The sequence below is a fragment of the Varanus komodoensis genome, unplaced genomic scaffold, assembly GCF_004798865.1.
Source record: "Varanus komodoensis strain SLA01 unplaced genomic scaffold, ASM479886v1 scaffold1, whole genome shotgun sequence".
Taxonomy (NCBI): Eukaryota; Metazoa; Chordata; class Lepidosauria; order Squamata; family Varanidae; genus Varanus; species Varanus komodoensis.
The window spans coordinates 42,679,853-42,694,979 of NW_025335268.1; the positions used below are offsets into that span (position 1 = coordinate 42,679,853).

General features: G+C 44.5%; 1 protein-coding gene across 1 annotated transcript; it reads left to right on the forward strand.

The window, feature by feature from the left end:
• The first annotated feature begins 1,986 nt into the window (after nucleotides 1-1,986).
• NMBR (neuromedin B receptor) lies at nucleotides 1,987-14,109 on the forward strand. Its single transcript, XM_044453970.1, has 3 exons — nucleotides 1,987-2,453; nucleotides 10,222-10,570; nucleotides 13,708-14,109. Exons 1-3 carry the CDS (start codon nucleotides 1,987-1,989, stop codon nucleotides 14,107-14,109), a joined length of 1,218 nt encoding a protein of 405 aa, XP_044309905.1.
• Nucleotides 14,110-15,127: the final 1,018 nt, after the last annotated feature.

The window sequence follows — 15,127 nt, forward strand, 5'->3', positions numbered from 1 at the left end:
ATCTTTTAAAAGCTGTACAACAGGGAGAATTTCAAGGCAAAAGCTTCCAGTCTCCTGCACTTGCATTCTAGCATGTACAGAATACCCTATGGACAAGAAATACATTTCAGGGACATGAGTTCTTGTTGACTCAGTCCAAATTAATTGGACAAGTAATTTCTGCTCTTTTGCTTAAATAATAGGGAAACAATTTCACTAGTATGTCACTGTTAGAATGGGCAAATATTATAAAACACTACAATGAAGAGATTGAGGCATGTCAGTTCTGAGCAACATTTGGCAACTGCCTTGCTCTTGTGATCCTACCTGACCCTTCCCAGTGACACTTGTGTCAACCTAAATCCAATGACCTACTGGTGGCTTACAGCCAAATCAGTATTCCACTCTGAATCCAAATGTAAATAACATATCTGGAGGGAGGCAATTACAGCTAAAGTGTTCTTTGTTTGTTTGTTTGTTTCATTCATTACTTTTCTACACTTCCCACTGGTACGGGCTTGTGGGTTGGTTCTGTCCATTCAGCCTTCTTCCTGCCATCCTGCCATCTGTTGTCTTAACAAACTTTGGCATCATATGGTACCTTGGTTTTTAAGACTGGAAAGTCAAGCAGGCTTACTTCCCAGGTATACAATCCAATGCATAACTGGGTATAAAACCAGGACCTTACCTGGAAAAGGGACAGTGCCAACATTTCCCCATGTAACAGGGCAGCTCTTTGAAAATGTTCCCTTCATTGTTTCATGAATGAGAGAGAATTAATTCAAAGAGAACTGCAGATTCTTTGTATGAGGAAAAACCAACTTTCTCTCTCTCACACAAGCACTTTTATACACACTCATATACATACATATTCCCATCCAGGTATATGTGGACACCTAACGTGCCCTTATATTGTTTGTTTGTAGTCCAGTAACAGCATACGATAGAGCTAGCATTGTTTTCATAGTACTATATCTTTATATGATTCTAGCCACTTTACAAATACAAATGTTCTGAATGGACGGATGGATGGATGAGACTGCAAATTTTTGTTTCACGACAACACACACTCAGCAGTCTAGGAAATCCTCCCCTTCTCCACAGTATTATGTAATTAAAACTGCAATCTTCTGCCTGCTTTCCTGGGAGAAAGTGCCAGGAGACTTCATTGGCTCAGAAGGCATGCATAGGATTTTGCTTAGGATTTAAGACGCAAACTATTGGAGAAGAAAAAAGGCCTACACATCCCAAGGTAATTCAGGCAACGATGGGTTGTGGCCCCTTTTCCCCTCAACTTGCATAGGATCGAGCCAGGATTTCGCGCAAGTGGGCCACGTCCGCCCATCGGCTCCAGAAGACACGCCCCCCTCCACTCAACGTGCTCGATCGAGCGGCGGCCACCCAGACCCCGCCGCCCCTGCCGCGCGTGTCTGGGGAAGCCTTGCGCAGCGCTCTCCTCCGGGGCGGGCCACGCCGCCCCCTCCGCGGCGCGCCGGGAGGCCAACTGTGTGGCCGGCTTTACTCCGCGCTGCTCCTCCTTGCGGAGGCGGGCGCGGGTGCGGGCGCCTATAAAGGCGAGGCGCCTTGCGCTGCGCGGACGGCGAGGCGTCTTTGCGCGGAGCTGTCCAGGCAAAAGAACCGTCCGGCAGCCGAGCCCGCTGCGGCGCGACGGCACAGCTGCCCGTGGCCCGCGCGCGGAGACGCCGAAGCCCTCGGGGGGCCGGAGACAGAAGGGCGAGGCGGGCGGCTGCCGGGCGCCCCCGACAGCGGGCGGAGAGCTGCCGAAAGCCGCTTGCAGGGCGACCTCTGCGGCGCGAGGAGGAGCCGCGGCGGCGCTTCCCCGACGGCGGGGCAGGAAAGGCGTGCGCCGCATGGAGCGGGCTCTGTGACTGCGGGCAGCGGGAGGAGGACAGGCGGGCTCGGCTCGCGGCGCAGCCCGAGGAGGCGACGGCACCCGGGCGGCAGGCGGGCCCCGTGGCCCGAGGCAGGCAGGCGGGCCGGTCCGCCATGCCGCTGAGCTCGGCCGCGGCGGGGCCGGGCGGCGCCGAGCCGGCCTGGGGCAACTTGACGGCGGAGGGCAACGACAACGGCAGCCGAGCCGCCCCGCCGGGGCTCTCCGCATCGGCCGAGGGGGCGGACGGGCCGCCGTCGGCGCAAGAGCGGGCGCTCTTCGCCGTCCGCTGCGTGCTTCCTTCGCTCTACCTGCTGATCATGGTCGTGGGCTTGCTGGGCAACGTCACGCTGCTGAAGGTCTTCGCGGGCCGGAGCGCGGCGCGCAGCGTGCCCAACATCTTCATCTCCAGCCTGGCCGTCGGCGACCTCCTGCTGCTGCTCACCTGCGTGCCCGTCGACGCCTCCCGCTTCCTGCTCGAGGACTGGTTCTTCGGCGAGCTCGGCTGCAAGCTGATCCCGGCTATCCAGCTCACCTCGGTGGGCGTTTCGGTCTTCACGCTGACCGCCCTCAGCGCCGACAGGTAAGCGCAGAGGCCGAGCGGAGAGCACTCGGTGCGGAAGCGAGTCCTCGAGGAAAGGGGGAGACAGGGAGAGGGAGAGAGAGAGAAGGAAGGGTATTCCTAGGGGAAGCAAACACAAGCAGGCACAAAGACAGAGAAAATGCAAAACCCCCATCTTATTCTTGTTCACCAAACCCCGTCCCCCGCCGACAGGGCTGCCGAATTGATCAGAAAATCCCACGAGTATTTTCCTTTTCTTCAGGAAAGGCAAATGAAATGAAATAGCTTCCCTCGGTGAATTTCTGTATTTTTGGTAGTTGGGAAAAGCACACTGCTTTGCTAGAATAGCAGTCTTAACAGGACGGTGAAATCTTCCATACACGCAGAAGTGAACCTTTCTTTGGTTGCTTGAACTGAATTTGAGTTGCACCACCGGAGGCTGAGATGGAGGCTCTAGCATCAGTTGTGGACTGTATCCAAGCTCGCTTTAGTCTGACCGGTTACGGAACTGTCCATGGTACTGCATCTTCAGCCCAAGCGGATTCAGCAGTGCGGACAGCTCCCAGAAAGCTCAAGCTGAGCCCTGAGAGCTGCGCTCACCCTGGTGTCGCTAGCTGTGGTGGGTGAACCTTTTTCTCAGCTGAAATTTTGTTTTGTTTTTCACTGCTAAGGTTCAGGTCTGCCACCATGTGTGAAGTCCGAGGGCATCTGATTATGTACAGAAGGCACTTCCTCACATTACTTCTATTGGATATATGGACGTGCTTAGCTTTTCCTAAACCTGGCTCCTAAGGCTTTACTTGGAAGCAAAGTAATCTTCACAAATAAAAGAAATGTTGCTTTCATGTAGCACAGTCTCTTTTTTGGAAACTGCCTTCCCTCTGATATTTTTAAGGCATTAAATGGAGCCGAGTGGTGCAATGCTATGCAAGTTTAGACATCCCCTCCCCCCACACAACTTCCAGCATTCCCCATTAAGACTCTTCCTGTCTAAAGGCATACAGGTCTGGAGCAGGCAGTTTGGAAGAAAAATGAATGGGCATCTCTGCAATGCTGTACTGGATGTCCACCAGTCCCTGTGTATCTTCAGTACAAAAGTACACTGAGTACAAACCTCAAGACAATAATTGTTCTGGGATAAGCCCTGAAAACACATCTTGTGCACTCAAGAAGGTGCCTTAGAATGAGTTAGAGTATGGGTCCATTCAACCCACTGTAGCTGAGCTCACGGATTCAGGAAGGGATTTTTCTAACATTATCAGGGTTTGGGACCCTCAGCATGCAAAACTCTACCACTGAGCCATGGCCCCCCCATGTGTTTGGAATTCCTTTGTGGGTTCTATGCTTTTCCAGCATAGCAGAGCAGCACTAGATCAAGAGTGTTGGATGTTGCCATCTACCATGCTCTATGCATTCATTCCCCAACCAGTGCCTTCCAGGAGTGTGCACTACAGCTTCCATTATTCCCAGCCAATGGCCAGACTGACTGGGGATGATCAGCATTTGGATCCAATGCATGTGAAAGCCAACAGGATGGGAAGGGTGTCCTAAGTGAAGGGAGAGGCGTAAAATGAGTGGTAAGGATGCACACACATACCTATTCACAAGATATTTCAGTAACAGGGAGAAACATGAACTTCAATTACACTCAGAAGCCATAATCCCACTCAGCTCTGAGAAAGCTGTTACAAACTGCTCAGGGTGTCCAGTATGCTTTTGCTGTTCAATATTACAAAGCAAAATTGTGGCAGGTATGAAGGTTTCAGATGGATAGAACAATTTAATAATAGGTATGTCTACTGAGAAGTAAGCCCCATTGAATACAAAAAGATTTACTCTTGAGTAAATCTGTATAGAATTACACTGAACACAGCTTTTTCTTTGACAAATGGGGAGTGTCAGTAGCCTGAGTCTTTCCTAACTTACCAGTGGAATGGATTTTTCCAGTCGTATGTACATTGGAAAAGGTGTGGTCTTCAAAACTGATCTTCGATGCATATATTCTTCATTTGGATGTCTATGAAAAAGCAAGGAGCGAAGTCATGTAAGGCTCTTACCAAGGTTGTTTGTTTGAGGAATATTCAGTGTTGTCATATGAGGAGCATCAAAACAGCAGTGTAGCATCTTTTCTTCTTATGGTAAACCAAGCTTTCCTTAGTTCATAATATGCAGTATCCCTTCCTTGAAACTTGAGAAGACTATCTGATAAAAGATGAAAAACAAACTTCATACTGTATTAGTCATATGTAGCTAGTGGCATTCTATGATTTTACCTGTCTGTGGAGTCATGTTGCCAATAGGGAGATGAAAAGGGCATACAGATACACAGGAATTCGAAATAGTCTGTAAAAAGAGAAGGAATTTTCCTCAAAGGTATGCAACAGAGGAAACAGCCGGGGACAAGTAACTGATAAGAAAAGAAAACATTTAACAAATTAGGAAAAACAGACAATTAGAGGATAAGTTGGATGTAATTGGAAAGGGTATTATGAAAATTCACAAAACTAAAAGGGTGCTTTGGACTCAATCCTATTTCAAACATAATGTGAATGCCACCTTCTAATATGACTAGAAGCATCGCTCCAAACAGAAGCTGCCTGCAGATGGAATCTAACATATGCTACTTGAACCAGATCAGCTATGGAGATCTAAACTTCATTCCTCTTGATAGCATGGTTGCATCATGGTTGCATAATACTTTTTGTTGAAAAATGTCCTGCTGAAAAATGTATTTATTTGGAAATAAATTAGTATGCTTCAAAATAATCCTTAGGTTCTATAAGAAGTTTGCAGATAGGTAGCCTGGAAGTTGAAACCTTAGTCATAATCATTGTTCCCCTCAATTGCCTCCACTTATAATTGCTAAGGTTTTTGTTGAATGAAGGCACATCCTTACTCATAAAAACCCTTCTGTACTAAGACTTTTGCAAGGGGAATGCTTCAGTCATGTCCTCTGTCAAGGTGCTCCATTCCAGTTTTAATTGGGAACAGCTTGAGTGTGCTTAGTCTTAGTGAATGGGTTTGGGGGGTTTTTTTTGCCTGTAGTGGGGGTGGGTGAGATAGGTGGGTGGGTACCTCCTCTTTTTAATTGATTTCTATTTTAATTCTGCAAACCAAACTTGGAATTACCTAATACCTTCCTCTTGGGCATCCTTGACGCTGTGTTGGCTGCATAACGATCCAGATCCACAGTCGCACTTGGAGAACAAGCTTGCATTTAGGGTTCTGAATATGCTAGATACTTGAACTAAACACATTACATGCAGATCTAATCTCTCTCTCTCTCTCTCTCTAAAGTCACGTGGACACAAGATTGGGAAGATTTTCTATATGGCATGATTAGGCCAGTGGACTTAGAGAATGGAATCCTCCATTGAAGAATGAAAAGTTGCAGGCATTTCTGTTACTTCTGGTACTTCATACTAGTGATGACCCTATGAAAAGAGAAAAAAGAGCAAAAATATTATTTGATACCAAGTCTATCTCTGATCAGAGCAATAGCCAGAAGCGTTTTCTAATATCCCACAGACACTTTCTCTCATAGCAATGTTTTCATTCATGCATTTGCCCCCAGGTTTTAAGAGGAAACAGGGAAGATTGGTTCTTTGAAAGCAGTGGGATTATGAGGACAAATGGTGAGGAAACCAGCTTTCCTAAGCCCACTGGCCTTTCTCCCTTCAGTCATTTAAGTGTGCAAGAAACCGATATGTGGATTTGCCCTTCTTTGCTAATAATTGTGTCTGGAAGAGATAATCATTGGTCAGGCTTATCAGAACATGCCTGGCTCAAGAGGCAGGATCTTGATTCATTCTGAGGCAATTGGAAATGCTTGTGAACACAGCCAGCAAAAGCCTGAGATCTTTTTAGTGGTGTTTGGAGAAACATTAACTTATGGGAATCTCGAGGGACTGAAATATTTTTCATTCCTTGCCTGAAATATGTAGACTCCAGTGTAGCCTGCCACCCCGGGAGAGGGGAAACCTCCTGCGCATGAAAGTAGCAATCAAAGTCCTGCTAAGATTTGGCAGCACGTTGTGGTTGCCCTCTGGGGTTCACTTTGTTGCAAACAGCTGTGTGGGGTGGCTGATGAGCCATTAATCTGTTGCCACTCCCCATGTGATTTAGATGGCTGTCTCTACAGCACTGCAGATATTCTGCATGCAGCCCTGTGCGTTGTTCACTTGCAGCACCATGAAGAAAATTGCGCAGCCTGTACAAGAGGCTGCTACAAGCAGCCAGGCAAATTTAGAGTCTGGCCCTAATGACCTTACAGGGAAGGACTTTAGATGGCCATGTAGATTACTTCAGTTGGAGCAAACACCACTAGTATTTCTCTTCTCTCCACCCATCACTCCAACTTTCACCACTCCATATTTCAGTTTCTATCATTGATATGTCTGAACAAAAACAAGCAAGCAAAAGAAATACATTAAAAGCTTACACTAAAGAAATACTCTGAGCATGTGTAGCTTTGCATTTTAAACTCATTCCATAGTATAGCCATAGGATTAAAATGCAAATCGCCTGCATTGCCCATTCTAACTATTTAAAAGTTAGGCATGCCAGGAGTGTAGATATGAAATTTCTATCTAATTTTGTCCTTTGAGACACATCACAGTGTAACAGACAAATATTCAATATACTGAAGCATTTTGTGTACCTTCTAATAATGATCAAATCAGCAAGCATTTGATAGAAGTCGAAAAGTTCACCCTCCTTTTTTAATCAAAGGAATTCATGCCCATGGGTTGCAAACCCAATACTGGCCTACATGATTATATCTAATAATAGTTACTCAGTGCCAGAAGAAGCGAGTTGACCAGAAATGGCAGTATTTGTGATGAAGAATCATGGTTGATCCCGAAATACAGTTACATGGCAGCTCCCTTGCTGTTCCTAAATGGGGCTCCTGGATGTAAGAGTCTGCACAGTTGCTTGCTACATCTATGGTCAAACAAGAGCCTTTTATGAAAGCTTGATGAAATGGTACATGCCATTATCTGAATGCGAGTGTTTTCTCTTTAGCCCTTAAGATACCTCCAGTGAGATTTTTAGCACCAAGCAAGTTAAGCATCAGGCTTTTCTGCTCATTAAAATCAAAGTATTTAAGAACTACATTAATCTGGGCCTAGACTCAGGAATTGTATCCACGCACTGCTTTGCAGATGTCAAAAATATGGATGTATACCATCTGAACCTTTTCCTGCGAACTTGGGAAATACCAGAACCTATTTTTTTTCTTCTTGTGCGGCCATCAGCAAAGACTTGTCTAGATTTACCAAAGGATTTAGACTCACAAAGGGGATTTCCTAATCTAATCAACATGCTTCTTGGTTAATACATGGTTAGTAAAAAGAACAAGTCTCCAGCTTCAAATTCCTGGACAGTCATTAATCACAGCTGTTTGTAGAAAGCTCAAAGGCACTGGCAGCTGGAGGGCTGAAAACAAATAGTTTTCAATACACTTGCCAGGATAGAGTTGAAAGAGGGAGAGTGAGTGTGTGTATCTCTGTAATGTGGAGCTAAAATCGATGCCCTTAAGGACCAATTAAAGGATCAGCCAGGGTCAACATGCCATACAATACATTTTTATGCAGAGGGAAAGTAGATGGCAGCATTTCAATATCCTGATGCAAGTCGAGTGTCAACAGTAGTAGTGACATCAGCGGTGCTCATGAACATTGCAAACATTTTGCTGTGCAGTCTCAAGAAGGTGTACATGGTTATAGTGGGTAATAAAAGGGCCAAATCTTCAGCTCCAGGTGCCTCGGCAGTCATTATATCTGGACAGTCAGTGGGGCAGGGAGAACCACTGATGTGAGGTGGAGCTTATTTCCAAGTAAATGGGATGGTAGGATGGAAATCTTACATATGCATATTATTCAGAGGTAAGTCCCACTGTGTTCAATGGCACTTCAGATCTGTAGCCTTCATTTCTAAAGTAAGAAGTGCAGAAGGTCAAGCCTATGTGAAGTTATGTTCTGTGATGTAAAAAACACACACAGACCTAGAGGTGGAAAGGCTGTCAAAAGATGTTTGGTGGTGAAGAGGTAGTACCAGATTCTTCACATATTGCTAACTCTAAGTACCATCATCCCTAGTCAGCATTAGTAGTCATGGAATAAGAAGAGACACTGTAACTGGTTAACAAAAGCAGAGAGTGTATGATATAAACGCATGTGATATGGAAGAAGACTGCTGGTAGCATAACCTTCATTCTGTGAGCTTTCATGGACTTTCTTTCATTTCAGTTCACTCTCTAAGACTGGGCTGAGAATGACAGGAAGTCAGTGAATGAGGGACAGATCCCACTAAGTTCTGAAATTAGAAGTTAGATGTTTGCTGATTGCTCAATAATTGCAAACTATTTAGGGTGGTTAAAACAAAAAGGAATTGCAAAGAGCTCCAAAACCATCTCTTCAAATGAGGAGAATGGTCAGGAAAGTGCCAATTGTGATTTAATCTAAACAAATGTAAAGTGATGCATATTGGTACAATGCCCCTTCCAATACATAGTTCCTGTATGTTTTGATTGGCATATACTAGCTGTGACTAAACTAGAAAGAACTTGAGCTTCTGGTGGCCATCTCAATGGAAATGTCAATCCAGTGTGTAGCTGGTATGAAAAAGGCAAACTCCAGTTTGGGCATAATGCAGAAAGGAGACTTTCAAGATTATGCTCCCCGTATACAAATCCATGCTGTGACGACACATGGAATACTTTGTATAATTCTGGTCGCTGCACCTAAAAAAGGATATTGTTGAGTTGGAAAGGGTAGAGAAAGGAGCAACTAAAAGGATCAAGGGCAAGGGGCAACTCTCCCGTGTGTGACTGGGACTGATTAGCTTAGAGAAAATGGTGAGTGAGGGGAGGCATAATAAAGGGGTGCAAAAGGGGTGCACCCCTTTCTCCACATGGTGTGGAGAAAGTGGACAGGGAAACTTTTCTTCTTTCTTCTGTCATAGTCCTGGAATCCTGGAGCATCTCATGAATCAGGGCAGGTAAAAGGAAATGCTTCTTCACAAAGTGCATAGGTGTACTGTGATTTTTTTTATCACAGGACAGAATGATGGCCACCTATTTGGATACCTTTAGAGGGGGATGGCACAAATGCATGGAGGAGAAGGCTATTAATGAGTCCTAGTCCTGATGGTTTTATGCTGCCTCCAGGGTCAGAGGCAGTGTGTCTATGGCCACCCATTACTGGGGAGCATGAGAAGGGTGCTCTTGCACTCATGTCCTACGGTGAGCTTCCCACAGCCAACTGGCTTGCTGGGATGTAATTAGAATGGCTGATTAGATGGACCTGATTCAGGATGGCTCTTCTTACATTGCAAATGTACAAAGTGTGCCAATAAGATGTTCAGGGTTCTGTGATGTTGTGGTATCTCTGAACAAATAAATATCAGTCAAGATAGCTAGGAGAAGCCTATATTCTAGAAGAAGTAGTAGCTTTCCATGGCAATGCATGATGTTGTATCCCACTAGGGTCAATCTAGATCCCTTGATGGTTTTCTAACTTAGAATATATTGCAGTCAGTCAGTTACTTTTTCCTCCCCTGATTTTTCCTTCCTCTGCCCCTGTTCTGCCCTTTCCCTCCAACACATATGAAAAATGGATATTTATGGACAACAATCCTTTGGAACAGGAGCACAAGACTCGTATCTGTTAGCTGGTATGTTCTTGCCACTACAGGTTCCAAAGGATCTCAAAAGGAAGTAGTCTCCTTTCAGTGAAAGCTTGTATTCTTTGAGAAGTAATGTTCATTTCCCTTTTTATATTTTTAGGTACAAGGCAATTGTAAACCCAATGGATATTCAAACATCCAATGCAGTCCTGTGGACCTGTTTCAAAGCAATTGCTATCTGGATAATTTCCATCTTGCTAGCAGTTCCTGAAGCGGTTTTCTCTGAAGTGGCACATATCAATGATGCAGATAATGTCAGTTTCACAGAATGTATACGATATCCCTCGAAGGATGCTTTGCACCCAAGAATCCACTCAGTGATGATACTTTTGGTATACCTCCTTATCCCCCTCACCATCATTTCTATCTACTATTACCATATTGCAAGGACTTTAATTAAGAGTGCACATAATTTACCTGGAGAATACAGTGAACAATCTAAAAGACAGGTAAGTCACCAAGACATTTGTTAAGAGATGTTCTTGAAAGGTCTCATCCATCTCCTAAATCTGCAGGCCAGCTGAGATTTTATTTTAGAGTATTAATATGCTATCGGTGCTAAGGTATTCCTACTTATAACTTTGATAATTTGTTATCAGAAAGTTCTGTGATTATCCCTGACAACTAAACCCCTTCTCCATCAACATGACTTTGGAAATAATTTCCACCATGTTGAATGTTTGGTACATGCCAAGGAAACAAAAATAACTATAGTTTCCTAAGACAGAATTCCAGGCAGGTTTTACCATTTCACATGAACTGAACCCACAATAAAATTTTCATAAAACTGTTCTGTTTCAGCCACTTAAGTCCTATCACAATGATGCTGGGCCCTATGAGTTCCGAGGAGTTCCAAAGGTGTGCGTTACAGTTCTGAGATCTTATGGCAAGACAGGTTCCACTTGATTCTAACCAAACTGGAGCCAGGTTTCCTAAAGAGCCAAGAACAAGCACCACAGAAAATTCCAAGGAACTGGGAGCTAAAAAAACTCGTGTTGCTCCAAACAGGAAAGCACGAATGAGCTTTAAGTATCAGGTTGACCCTCTTTAGACTGGTTAGGCCCATACTGGTTGACCTCATGCCTCCATACTTTCTCAAAGGAAGCTGTTCAATTTAGCGACTTCAAGCTGCAAGGACACAGAGGTAGCTGCAGTGTAGTAGCATCTTCATGTTTGGAGGCCTCAGAATCTAAGAACTGCAATTTATTTATTTATTTAGGGAACTTCTATGCCACCCCATTCTCTGAAGCCTTGGGGTGGCTCACAAACATAAATAAATAACATCCTATAAAATGATATAAATTAAGTCACCCAGGCCAAATAATAAAATAAATAAATATTAACAATTAAAATAATGTTTGAATAAAAAGGTCTTCGCCTGCGCCGAAAAACAAATAACGACGGCGCCAGGTGGACCTCTCTGGGGAGCGCATTCCATAGATTGGGCGCTACCACAGAGAAAGCCCTCCTCTGAGTACTCACCCTCCTAATTTCCTTCACAGAGGGTTCCCGGAGAAGGGCCTCTCCCGTAGATCTCAAGGGGCAGGCAGGCATATATGGATGTAAGCGCTCCTTCAGGTAACCAGGACCCAAGCTGTTAAGGGCTTTATAGGTCATCACCAACACCTTGAATTGGGCCTGGACTTCAATGGGAAGTCAGTGAAGCTGATGGAGAACTGTGATATCCTTTGCAGACAGAGGGGCTGCTGGGGAACTAGGCCCTCAGGTAGTGGAAACTGTATAATACCTTTCTGTAACAGTCTGCAACTAGAACCCTTTTCTCTTTTCCATTATCTAAGTTGCCTTGTCATATGAGGACAATAGTTCTTCAGAATCTACCACAGTTTCTATATGGTTTTAGGAGGCACATAGGAGCCTCCAAGTGGTTAAGAGCCTGGGACTGGGACTTGGGAGATTTGTGTTCTAGTCCCTGCTCAACCATGGAGCTCACTCGGTGACTTTGGTTAAGTCATGGACTCTCGGTCCAACCTACCTCACAGGGTTCTTGTTGTGAGGTGAGAAGAAGAGGGGGATTATGTATGCCTCCTTGAGTTCCCAAGGAGCAATGAGGGATGCAAATTCAATAGAGCTATGATTATGGGTAGTGTAGAAATGTAAATAATAATAATAATAATGAGGAGGAGGAGGAGTCCCTTTTGTTTAACTGAATAATAGACTGGCTAGACTTATCTGTCAATATTCTATCCTTTACTTACCCTATGCCTAGCCAATAATAAGATATACATTAATTGTTGCTTTTTGTGAATTTAGATTCAATGTTTAATATGAATGGTATATATGGTTGTCATGTTTGTCATAAAACATAGCATTATCTACAGAAGCAGTAGGCAACTTATGCAGCACTAAGGAGAAGATTGAAATAGAGTACAAACCAGTGGACTGCAGGTAATTTACACATAACTATTATGTGCTGCAGTCTTGAGTACTTTTATTCAGAAACAAGTTTCACCAAAATCAATGCTCTTGCTTGCAAGAGAAATTGCTTCAGTATAATCTATTTTGACAATTACAATTGGTAATTGTAATTTGCTTCTCAGATTAACAAACATAGTGTATCCAAGGCTATAGTTAATATGATGTGTTGCATTAGACCAGAAGAACTACCTTGTAAATGTGAAATACATGAGTCATCCCAAGGGACTGAAGCTGTTCTTGGTAAATTAGAAAAGGGATATTCTATTACACCAGCGGTGGGCAACTTGTGGTCCTGCAGATATATTGGCCTACAGCTCCCATCAGCTTTAGTCAGTGCAGCTGACAGTGAGGGAGGATGGGGAAGAAAGGGCAAAGCACCTGCAGCCCTACGACAGAAGGACATTTCTGCCTGACAGTCATCTATTCTTTCTATTCTTCTGGGTGTTCATCATACACTCGGAAATGGCTGGGTAGCCTTGCTGAATCACAGCATTGTGCAAATCATGCTGCTGTGGAGAACTGCAGGCCCAGGGGCTACATCTGGTCTTTTGAGAGTCCCAATCCATTTCCTCAGTTCACCCTGCTCCTTCCCCTTTCCCCAGACATCAGTTTGGCAGTTTATTGGCTTTACAGCATTTCCCCCCCTTCTAAATGGTCTAAGTCCCTCTTTAAGGCTTAGTTACTGGCAATAAGAGCTTTAAGCTCCATGAAATGTTTAGTTTTCTCCTTCCTCCTCCGCCCCTGCCCCAATGTGGCCTCCAAAATTCTTCTTCAGAATCGCATTCGGTCTGAAAGCGGTTCAACAGACAGCTGGCAGAAGGTGATCTCTGACCTGCTTGGGGTTAGGTGGAAGAGCTGAATGAAAGTTGGCCATCTGTTTCCCTTTCAACACGCTGTTGGTAAGATCGAGAGTTGGTTGCCCTGTCAAGGCATGTGCGGCCCAATGCTGTGAGAACAACAATCTGTACATGAAAGCATCTGAGAATGAATTAGTGTAAAAGTTCCCGCTGTGCTGAACTTTTTTGGATTGTACATGAACACATTGTGAAAGTTGCCGGAGAACCTAATGTTCTCTGGTTTGATCAGGTCTTTGCCATGGAACCGTTCAATTTCTTGTGACTAGCTGTTTTTGCTCATTTTATTACTCTAGATGGAAACTCGAAAGCGTCTGGCCAAAATTGTATTAGTCTTCGTTGGCCTTTTTGCTGTATGCTGGTTGCCTACCCATGTACTGTACATGTATCGGTCCTTTAACTACAAAAAGATTGACCCATCACTTGGCCACATGATCATCACCTTGGTAGCCCGAGTGCTCAGCTTCTGCAATTCATGCGTCAACCCCTTTGCTCTCTATTTCCTCAGCGAGAGCTTTAGGCGGCATTTCAACAGCCAGCTTTGCTGTCACTTGATGCCACATCAACCAAGATCTGCCAGTTACCTGAACAGTTCCTCAGCCATTCGAATGACTTCTGTGGAGAACAATGCCAGGAACACTGTTGCCATGACAACACTGCTGAATGGGCATAACCCCAAACAAGATGCTTCATTGTGATTTAATCGATGCACACCTGAGCTTGGGATAAGTTGCTTTTAACTATCAATGGTGTTGCTTGCCTAAATTTCTTAACACAGATCCCATGGTTTAGGGATGAACTTGTATTAATTTATCTTCACATTGGTTTAATAAGGACTAGGGATATTTTCCCTCTCCTAATACCTGTTGAGGAATTAATGTTTGACTGGAATTGCTGTACATAAGTGACAAGGATGCACTAAGATCAGGAATGTCAATGGTGTGTTGTTTCTTCAGACGAAAAAGCACTGATTTCCTGAAATTACGTTTTCTAGTTGGGAATGCTTTGGAAGTTCTGTGACTGAGTCAGATCCTTTTACAAAACACTGTCCTCCCAGTCCAACAAAGAAGATCTGCTAATCTGCCTGCACATCAGGGTATAGATTCACATAGCTCTGCTTATTCATGCTCCACTGAGTTTAATAGGTATGTTGGATGAAGATGCGGAAGTCCTCTTGATTTGGGTCACCGACTTTGTGCATTGGAGATGGCTCAAGCTCTGTATATGCAAACAGCACATGAACATATTATGAAGGGTTGCGTTAAGTGGTACTGACAAATTAGGAACATGAATTAGGATTATCTGCCCAGGTTACGCAATCACCTCCGTCTAGGTGTGATATTCATGTGTTACCTACTGCATGAGGGGGAGATGACAAGGGTGCACTCACAGGTCTTGCCTTCCCCATGGGCATCCCTTACGCCACCTGCCTGCCACCCTCTGCATCCTGGACAGGAAAGATGTAAAGCACTGAACCTGCTCTAGAGTGGGGAAGCAGCAGCAGAAGTTACATGCTGGTTTCCTGGCCACCCCTTATGATGGTGAGGATGGACACCTAAGGAGGGCTTAGAGTGCAGGGTTATGTTAGGGCAAATATGTCACAAAGGCCCATTCTTATCATCCACTATGCACGCTGAGATGCCAAGTGTGTATATATTGCAATGTGAGAACTTGGCCATTGGGTGGCATAGAAATTTAAGAACTAAACGGGTAAAT

Bases quoted from the DNA above. Each gene is read 5' to 3' on its own strand.
- NMBR (XM_044453970.1), top strand. From the start codon at position 1,987: ATGCCGCTGAGCTCGGCCGCGGCGGGGCCGGGCGGCGCCGAGCCGGCC. The intron at 2,454-10,221 runs GTAAGCGCAGAG...TTATATTTTTAG, and splicing joins ACCGCCCTCAGCGCCGACAG to GTACAAGGCAATTGTAAACC. The intron at 10,571-13,707 runs GTAAGTCACCAA...TTATTACTCTAG, and splicing joins GTGAACAATCTAAAAGACAG to ATGGAAACTCGAAAGCGTCT.